We start from the raw sequence: 10,394 nt of genomic DNA, 5'->3' as shown, positions 1-10,394 counted from the left end.
TCTAAAATACAGCTGAACACAAACTGACCCACTGAGGAGGGAAGCTCTGGAGGGTGACAGTGAGAAACCCATTCAACACCACAGCCCGCTATACTGGGCCGGCAGGACAACTCCCTTCAACCCTGCAGCCCGGTACGCCGACTCAGGTATGGTGGCTCCGGTACGGCGGTTCTGGTCTACGGTGATTTCCTGTTCCAGTCATTGTGGTTGTCTATCAGTGGGAATCCTCGGATGTCAACAAGAGATTCAGTCATGAAATTGATAATAATAATAATAATAATAATAATAACTACCTGCTACAGGGTTCTGGCCCGCGTCATAGCAGAACAACGGCCCGTTACGCTGCACATTGGGCCCATACGCTGTTTTCTAGGGTACGTAACGGGAAAATATTTAACAACAAGCACCGATGGAGTTTCACTACCGTCGTCTTTGCTGCTAACGCTGCTATGTGCTAGCATATTCACCGCTAACCGTTAGCAGCACTGGCTAAGACCCTCCCTGGGTCGACGGCCCTTCCTCCTGGTACATGGGCATAGAGGCAGATACTGCTGGTAGTTCTGAAGTGGACCTTGTCACACCTGTACTTCACCTGTATGTCCATGACCAGAGTAAACTTCCAGATATATCTGACCGTCAGCTTGTCTACTTCTGATCCACACCAGATATGTGATGATGTGAAGTCTGCTGAAGACTTTATGAGTCATCAGAACCACATCTGATCATGAACTTCAGGCCAAAGCTACCTGGTGCTAAAGGGGTTAAACTTGAATCCGGGGCGACGCTGAACTCTCCGGTTCGCCCTGAACTTCCTGTTGACCACATCCCTCATCCAGACTTCTGAATTTGTTTTTTCTTGCTGCAAAGTTTTATTAGCATTCACATCTTGCAGCCTGTCCTTGTCTGAGATTAGAAAGAAGAAAAACCTGCCGAGTTTCTCTTCATGTGCGTGATGCAAGCCGATCGGAGGCTCTTCAGACTGCTGTAGTGTGATCCTGGCCTCGGGGAACATCCCATTATACCGTCGACTGTGAACCCACTTACACCTGACACTGTTTGGATACGGCTCTCCGTTTGGAGGGCCGCGGCCCGGCGCTGATGGCTGTAAGCAGAAAGCCATCACCAGCCCGTGCATGTCACAGCGAGCGAGAGGGGAGAAATCTAATTATTTCCCTCCCATGGCCCAGCAAGCCTTAAAGGTTAATCACTGTCCGTGGAGCTAATTCTGTCTGGGTACACTGCAGTAATTACAACACCTCCGCCGCTCCTCTGCAGCCTCTCTGCTCGTCTTTCTGCCGCTCACACCTGAAGCCTGGATTTAAAACAGCTCTGGAGGCCGTTCACGGCGCTGCAGGAGCCGGCCGGCCCGTTTGTGGTGGAGACGCTGTCCCTCACCCCTCTGGTTCTGGTTCTGTTGGTGTGGGTCAGACAGCTCTTCATCTTCAATCTGCACCGAGGGTCTCTCTGGTACAGACAGACCTTTGTTTCTTCACTGCAGTAACTAGAACTGGACGAATCAAACTGAGGCCACGTTCACACGTCGCCGGTTTCACTAAACGGATCTACGTTCTCATAAATAACATCGTTCTCACCAGAACGTTCACAAGAACCCGTATGAACACGTGGTTAAGAGCTGCTATGAGCTGCCACACCTACAGGGGGCAGTGTAACGAGAACCATAAAGCCATGCTAGCCAATCAGACTGCTGGGAAAAACACAACAACGAATAGCACGAATCACTTCCTGTTAGCTCAGCATTGGACGACGGTCGTATGAAACCCGTTTCCAGTCTGACCCACTGAAGGTCGGAAAGAAGGCAGAAAGCAGCAAAGAAGAAAGAAGTGACAGAAGTTGTGTCACAAAGAAGAACTTAAAGCGACAGACTGGTGAGTGCGGCCCGACGGCACCGGAGCTGGTTCTGCAGGAGGTCAGAGTGATCCGAAGAAGACGTTCAGCTCTCCTCTGATACCGAGCCGCTGTCTGAGTCGGGTCAGCGTACAGGTTCTGCTCCTCCTCAGCACCAGGTGACGGGAGTCTGCCCTGGTTCGGGTTTCTGAGGTTCTGTCTGAGTCCCGTCAGGTGTGTTCTGCTGTGTCCAGCCTTGACCCGGCTCATCAGGGATCCATTCAGCCTCTGTGCTGACTCGGTTCTGTTTGTGTCGCTGATCCAGTCGTCTGGCGTTCTGAGTTCTGATGGGTTTGAAAAGCTGCAGCTGCTTAAATGTACATTTTTCTTTGGTGACAAAAATAAAATTAGAATTTTTCAGCCTGTTTTTTATTTTTTTAGTTTTGGGCTGAACTTCAGAGCTTCAGTGTGGACGCTGGTCCGAGGTGTTCATCTCCCATCGATCGGTTCTGTGACGGACCGGAGCTCAGCCTGGATCCAGATGAACATGGCTGGTCAAACGGACCTGCTGGTTTGTCCTGGTTCAGCTCGTGATGTTCTGCCTATATATATATGTATATATTAGTTTGTTTCTGTTCTATGTTGACTTTAAGCTCTTCAGGATTGAATGTTGGGTTTCTGTGTCCACTTGTCGATCTGATCCACGAGTCGACAACTAATCGATCAATAGTTCAAGTCTGGTTCAAGCGTTGAGCTGCCACTCCTAAAAAAATAATTTAAAAAACAAAAAATCAGATTCGTATCTTTTTGTACGGTGACAGATTCTGGTTCTAACCAGATACTGATCCGTTTTGGGTTTTTTCAGCGTTTCTGTACAAACTCACTCTTTCCACTCACAAAGCTGCTATTTTGTGTTTTGAAGTTTTTGCTCAACCTGTTAAAGATTTAAACGTGGGTGGAATCCTGCATGATGTCGTCCTCTCTGAGTCTAACCGGCCGGGATGAGTTTAGCTCGTCTGGTTCCTGTGAGGTTCCTGCAGTGACTTTGCTGCAGCACTGATCTTTACCTCCATTCTCTGTCTGTCTGTACACGAGGATATAACATCCGTCGTCCTCCGTCCGTCTCAGAGGAGCAGGGTTTCCTTTTGTCACCTCCTCTTCCTCACTTCCTTCCTCCTGGTTCTAATCTTACCTCTCCGTCACCTCCAGTCTCTCTCCTCTCACCGTCCTCCCACTCTTCCTTCTCCTCGCCATCTCGTCACCACGGCGCCTCTCTCCGGCTCAGCTGTATCTCTCTTTAGCAACAGCTCGAGGAACTGTGCCCTGGGCCTCCAAATGCTCCGCCGCCACCTCTTCCTTCCAATTTCTGTTCGCTCGCTGCCAAAAGCGTCTCCAGAAGCGACAGCTTAGCAGACTTAAAATACTTGTGTTTCCTCCTCATCTCTGTCTCACTTTCCCCCGTTCACTCACATACGTTACACTCAGTGACAGCGCTGGTGAACAAGAGGAACTCCAGCCAGCTCCAGTGTCGCCGCCATCAGATAAAAATAGTTTGTTTATTTGAAGCAGGAGAAAGATGGAGTCTGAGAGTCGCCCTCAGCAGAGTGTCATCACTCAGCTAAACTCGCTCTCTTTCTATTTTCTACTCGCGCCGGGACCAGAGCAGAGTCGAGGGAGAGAGGCTGCTTTATTACACTGCCGATGTCTTCCAAGAATTTCACAGAGTGACAAAGATCCTAGAATGTGTTTGTGGGCCGGAGGCTGAGAGTCTGGTGCTGACGGAGGCTGGAGTGATGCAGGGTGATGCTGGAGAGCAGCTCAGAGCAGCTCAGAGCAGCTCAGAGCATCGCCGCCGCCGTTACCAAACCTCTGCATCCGTTGTGCAACGGAGCAGGTGTGTTGTGGAGAAGGTGAAAGGACGAGTCTGAAGACAAACATGGAGGCAGCAGGAGGCTCTTGGAACACAAACACAACACAGATTTGTGCTGCATCCACTTCCTCTGTTTGTGTCGCTGCAGACAGGCGCTGATGCTGAGATCTGGACTCTGTGGGGGTCAGACGGCGCCGTTGGTGTTGTGCTGCAGAACGAACGGCTCAGATAAACCTCTGATGGTGTATGAACACAGAACACTGTCCTCATCCTACAGGAAAACCTCACAGTCACCTGCTCTTCATCTACACTCACCTCACTGCAGATGATTTTGCATGTTTCTGTGGCCGTCTGCTAATCTTTGTGGTCATGATTATTTTGCATCACTCTGAGGTGGTCTGGTGTCAGGTTCTAGCAGAACCCACATGTGTTCTTCCTCCTAAATGTCATGTGTCTATCTGCTGTACTGATGAAGTTCTGAGGCTCAGAAATGATGGAAAAAGTCCATTAAAGTGATCAATCTGGACCCTCCTCTGTGGACTTGAAGGACCTGGACCTCTGGAACATTCACAGTCTGAAGGTAGAACTCTGGTCAGTAGATGAAGTCGTATCTCTGATCCTACAGAACTGGTTCTTAATGATCTCTCAGCTCCTCGTCTGCTGTAAACGGACTTCTCTCTGATCTCTGATCTCTACCTTCAGCTCAGTAAACTGGTAATCTCTGCTCACAATTAAATGATTTCTGTCCTCTCTGAGTATTCACTGTCTGAACACTCGGCGTGCAGGATTGTGATGATCTTTGTGGTTCTGTCGGCGCTCCAGTTCTGGTTGTTCTGCTGCTGTTGGAGGGAATCAGCTCCGACACACAGTCACATGCATTCTGTAGCCAGAACACAACAGGCTTTGCTATGTTTACCAGCCCGAGCAGATCGATCTGAATGCAGGAAACTTTACTGTCATTGGTCACCATGGTCGTGACTCGACCAATCAGAAGCCGGCGTTGCCACAACACACCTGACAGCAGCACGGGGTTTAAAGACGGCCAGAAAACGGCTCGGTCAGCATCAGGAGCAGAGAGAGGAGCCGACAGGAACACCGGAGAGGAACAGAACCGACGGTGTGATGGAGAACAAATCCTGAGGTCATCACAGCAGGACTTCCACCGTGAACACGCATCATTTACAACATGTCCAGGTTGATTCAGGACGATACCACAACCTGTATAAGTAGTGCTCACACAGCTCAGGGTGATGGACGCTGATCCATCTCTGATCATCAGGATCCTTCTGCTCCACCGTCTCTCTGTGATCATCAGCTCTGGACATTTGGATTTTTATCTTCATGCATCAAATATTTTCCAACATAACGTATTTTTAAAAATCTGAACAATAAAATCTCAGAAACTGTTGAAGAGAAAAACCTGAAAGTTTCCCTTCAGTTCAGAACCTGAGATCCTGGACAGCAGATCCATAAGTTCTGATTATGGGGGAGACGGAAAAACCAACGAAGAGTCTCGTCTTCCAGCTCGCGTTAACGAATGAACCGATGAAGCAGAATCAAGTGGAGATGTTTCCTGAACCACATGCAGGTCTCAGTAACACAAACTAAGCATCAGAGTACCTTCATAAGAAACACCTGGTACCGTTAGAACCTCGTGACCCGTAAACCAAACTGCTCTGTTTTATTCCAAAGACTGAGGAAATAATATCCTCAATGACAAACCTTCAGTCATAATCTGATGTTCATACAAACCTCCAGACTTCAGCTTCACTCCAGCAGCTGTCAGAACGCTGAGCTGCTGACCAGGAAACATGCAAACACTGGTTTATTTAAACTGCTTTAAGTTCCTGGATCCTGGAGAAACGCTCTCATCCTGCCTGTACAGCACCATGACAACAAACTGATCACAGTCAGACTGGAGTGTTTCCTGGTCCTCATCCAGGTCTGGTCAGCCTCTGCTGGAGGCCTCTGCTGGAGGCCTCTGCTCTTTGACTTTTTAGTTTATGGAACGGACGTTTCACAACCAAGAGAACTCGATGACTGCAGTTAACGAAGACGTTGCATTAATCAGATATTTGTTTTGGATCCACAATCGTTGAAACTATGAAGCTACCTGATGTGTGCAGATTCTCAGCCATCTTTGAGTGTTTTAGCTTCATTTGACGGCAGATAAACAGGCAGCAGAACATCTGCAGCAACCACGTCGTGGCCCAGACGTCCACGCCTCTCAGCGCCGGCTCGGTTCTGGTGTTTCTGTCGTTGGTTTTGCTCGTTTAATCGCGGCTCCAGCAGGTGAGCGCTGGGCCAGACGTAGCTGCACCTCCAACACCTTCGAGCCGTCGCGTCCGCCCATCTGTGATCACAGCTCGGTGGCGACGGAGACGGCTTGTGCCCGACGCCGCGGTTGCATAACGGCGACTGATTCATCCTGCGGGACCTAAAACATGCAGCGATCGCCATGACGACAGATGGCCCGCGCATGAACGCCGCGCAGCGAATTATGTGAATATTTATCGAGGTGTGAGTTGTTGATGCTGTGAGTTATGTTTACCAGAGGACAGCTGGTGCTCTGAGAGGCACCACCAGGTCCGGTTCAGGTTCTTACCTTGTGTGAGGAGCTGCAGGGTCCGGACTTCCTCCCGGACGCGGAGCTGCAGGACCTGCTGCAGGATGTGCTGCCTCTGGCTCTCTTGCATGATGCCCATCCTCTCCAGCTTCCTGTCCGTCAGCCTCATCAGGGCCCGGCCTGGACCAGAACACAACTCAGTATTCACAGCTGGACACAGACAGACTAAAACAAACCGTCTCTCCTTATTATGTGACTGTCAGTTAGTCTGAAGTTTCCAATTAAGCCCAGCAATGTGCAGCAGACTGTTCTCTGCATAGAAATCAGAGGCAGAGAAATCCCCAGAGCAGGACTCCCTCACAGCTCTGTCCTTAATTGCAAATCCTTGTATAAAATCCATAATTTAATCATCCAATCGGGTTCTATGAGGGGATTTAGCTGCTGATAAAAGGCCTGAATGCTGCCTGTTGTGACGGTGAGCACATCCCATAATGATGCAGACTAATTACTGGGCAGCAGGTCGGCTCCTGAAAGACAACCAGCTCCGATTGGTCGGCGAGTCGGTCCTGACGGGCCGACGGAGGTCAGGCCGCTCTGTGAAAACTGTTAAAAATAAATCTGTAACTTTAAAACTATTTACTGTCACTCAACTTGATTTTTACAGTTTTAAACATTACAGCTAATAACTCGTAAAATTACCTAAAAAAGTGTTTATATATGTAGAAATAAATAAATACAGGACAAATCGGTAAATAGTGTTTAAAAAAATCTCCATTTCATAAATTGCTCTTCAACAACATTTAAACTGTTTCTTACTGTATTTAAATCTGATAAAAATAAAAATAAAAAAGGTGTTATTTGACAAATATCTGATGTCATTTGAAAGAAAAATTCTGTAAATTAAAGACCGAAAACTGTTAAATAACGTTTTTCCATTAAATTACAGACAATAGTTATTAAAATACAGAAAAAATAAATTAAAAAATAAACAAACTGTGAAAACATCATAAATGTGTTTTTGTTCCTTTATAATGTGTCCACAGATTAACTTTATTCAATCAGCTGCTAATGATTAGTTTACAGATTTCTGATATGATTTGAGTAAAAAATGACAGATTCAGGATGAATGTTGGTTCATCATTTTTTAAAAACTACAGATAATATCTGGTTTAATCATGGAAACGTGATCATTTACAGTTTAACTGTACAAAAGAGCAAATCTGTGTTTTGACTGTGAAATTATACGCCTTTGTTAAAAATAATATATCATAATATTTTTATCATAATAATGTTTTTTTTTACAGATAATTGTCAATATTTAGAAATATGTTTGTATTTCACAGATTTTCTCTGAATTGTGAAATTGTCGATAATCTCAGAAAATAATCATCAAAAATCTGTCGCTGCAAAAGTAAAATGTTTTTTTTACAATGTGCATCCATAAAATTACAGTTTTATTGTATTCAGATAACCTATAAATATCATTTTTCTATATAAACGTGCTGTTCTTTCCCTTATTCTACAGTTTCTTAGCGTTGCAGTGGGAGGTGACCCGGTCCGGTTCAGAGGCGGATCTAAAGTTCCCTCTCAAAGCAAGATCAACTTACATTCACTCACATTTCCATCAGTAAATCACCAACGTTACCACGGTAACTCAAAATGCCGTATAAAAATATAACAAAGACTGAAAACTGATGCTCTGAACAAACATACACCTCCACACCTGCAGTGTGGGCGGAGCCTCAACGAGCTCAGACTTCCCGGATACAGGATGCACTGGATGCTCCTCACACCAGGTCTGAGCGGCTGGAGGTCCTCAGTGCTGCAGACTCTCAGTGTTTTACTGACTTTATGCAGAACGTATGTCGTTCCTGCTCCTCTCTGTTCCTGTTTGACCTCCTGTCTCTGACTGTCGTTGGACCAACACCAGCTCAACGTGTTGCTTCGTGAGAGTCTTTCACAAACAGCAGCAGACGTTTGTGTCTCGTTTGGACCATCTATCCGACATATTTGGATCCTGCAGCACTCCACGATGCCACTGCTGCAAAACCAAAGGACCCTTCAGTGTTGTAACATCGACTGTGTCGGGCCAATTCATCGCTTTAACGACGGACGCTGCTCGCTGCAGACGGCGGTCAAACGCCAAACGCAGTGAACGAGTCAACGTCGAATCAACGGCAACGAGCTGAGTGGAGTCATGGAGGCTCAGGACGGAAACGCAAAGATCACCGGGGCGGAAACTGAATCAATCGGAGGCTGTGAAGTCGGAGAGGAGAGGCAGACGAACGACACAAGACAAAGCCACGTGCACGTGAGGCGGCGTGCACGTCAAGCCTGCTGTTATGAGTCTATAAATATTGACCGAGCATCACTTGGCAGCTGATCCTGAACCAAAGATAGATCGGCATGGCAACAGTTCTCTGCTTCAGCCCCAGCAGACAGAACAAAGACGTCCAGATGAACGTGGATCGTCTTCAGGATGATTTATTAAACGCACGCCGTCAAGAAATACAAAAAAATGTTAAAATCTGGCAGCGAGGGAGCAAAAACAAATACAGGAGAATATTCTGACCTTCAACAACTGTAAAAACTGAAAATAACATCAAGTATTTATGACATGATTTCTTTGCTGATATAAATCCAGTAAACGTGATTTCAGTCCAAAGAATGAGGTTCTGATTCTAGAGCAGTGACTGTATTAATGCTGTGAACAGCTGGTTATCAGCTCACTTCAATATAAACATTAAAACATCACTTATACAACGCTAACCATCATGATGCTGATTATCACAGCAGCTACACGTCCTCCTGTCAGCGCTACAAGAACAGACCTGAAGCTGAAACGTCTTCCTCAACAATCAGGGATGTCCAGATCTCCAGATGGAGTTGTGTTTTAAAGCCACTAACATAGAAACTGTGTCCACGCTGATCACAGTTTGTCTTGGAGCTCTGGTCAGAGGTCATTAGCGTCTCATACATCCCAGTCATGCTGCCTGTTGGTAGCACCACTGTGCTCCAGTGGGTAGCTAGCTCCTTCCACCCCACAGAAACCGGCTAAACATGACCATGTACAGTCTTGGGTGGATGAAACCCTTGAAACTACTGAGACAGAAAGCAGTATTTGGGGTAAAATAAACTTTCAAAACCATAAATTGCCAACTTTGGCCAATGCAGCAGATGGCATAGTTGCATGAAACAAGGCTCCTCTTGTTCTACAGAAACATGAACCTCCACAGAGGTCTTTGTCATGGTGTCCGCTGTTAGCTAGACCTTAATCCCATTAGCATTTTCATCATCATCCACCTCCATACGTGGAACTGCAGCCTGCTGTAACTTAAATACATCATGTTTCCTAAACGCTGTCCCAACGTCATCAACCTCTTCAGAAGTTCTTCTCATGATGCCTGTTGCTGCCAAACTCCCACAATGCTCTCTGCTGCCACCATGAACTGTAGTCTGAAGTCACGTTCACACGTAGTCACAATAACGGATCTATGTTCTCATAAATAACATCGTTCTCACCAGATCGTTCACACAAACCCGCATAAACACGTGGTTAAGAGCTGCTATGAGCTGCCAGACCTACAGGGGGCAGTGTAACGAGAAGCATCAAGCCATGCCAGCCAATCAGAGTCCTGGAAAAAAAACACAACGAATGGCACGAATCACTTCCTGTTACTGCAACGACAACGGACAAGGTTAGTTTGTCTGGACCGACGTAATAGAAGATTTCAGAATGTAAACACAAACAGGCCCAAAGCGTCGCACAAACGTAAAAACCAGCATCCATTTAACAAACTGCAAACATGGCCGCTGACTGTGACGTCAAACTCCGCCTCCTCCCGTCTACATGCTAACTAAAGACGTGTTTCAAAATCTTCACTTTGGCCGGAGATTTCAGAAATGATCGTTTTCAGTGTCTCGTACCTTCATTTACGTGTGAACCAAAGGCCCAGACATATCGCGATGTCACTGTTTTTAACCCTACATCTACCCTCTAACTCTACATCTACCCTCTGACTCTACATCTACCCTCTGACTCTACATCTACCCTCTGACTCTACATCTACCCTCTGACTCTACATTTACCCTCTAACTCTACATCTACCCTCT

General features: G+C 46.6%; 1 protein-coding gene across 2 annotated transcripts in view; it reads right to left on the bottom strand.

Moving 5' to 3' along the window:
* samd12 (sterile alpha motif domain containing 12) overlaps nucleotides 1–10,394 on the bottom strand; it is a 120,443-nt gene that overhangs the window by 56,403 nt on the left and 53,646 nt on the right. For both annotated transcript variants that reach the window (XM_008292384.1, XM_008292383.1), the window contains exon 4: nucleotides 6,321–6,461. In XM_008292384.1, coding sequence (XP_008290606.1) covers nucleotides 6,321–6,461 — 141 coding nt within the window. The remainder of the gene's footprint in view (nucleotides 1–6,320; nucleotides 6,462–10,394) is intronic.

Source organism: Stegastes partitus, unplaced genomic scaffold (assembly GCF_000690725.1).
Source record: "Stegastes partitus isolate 25-593 unplaced genomic scaffold, Stegastes_partitus-1.0.2 Scaffold806, whole genome shotgun sequence".
Taxonomy (NCBI): domain Eukaryota; kingdom Metazoa; phylum Chordata; class Actinopteri; family Pomacentridae; genus Stegastes; species Stegastes partitus.
This window is presented reverse-complemented; position numbering and strand designations above follow the sequence as displayed.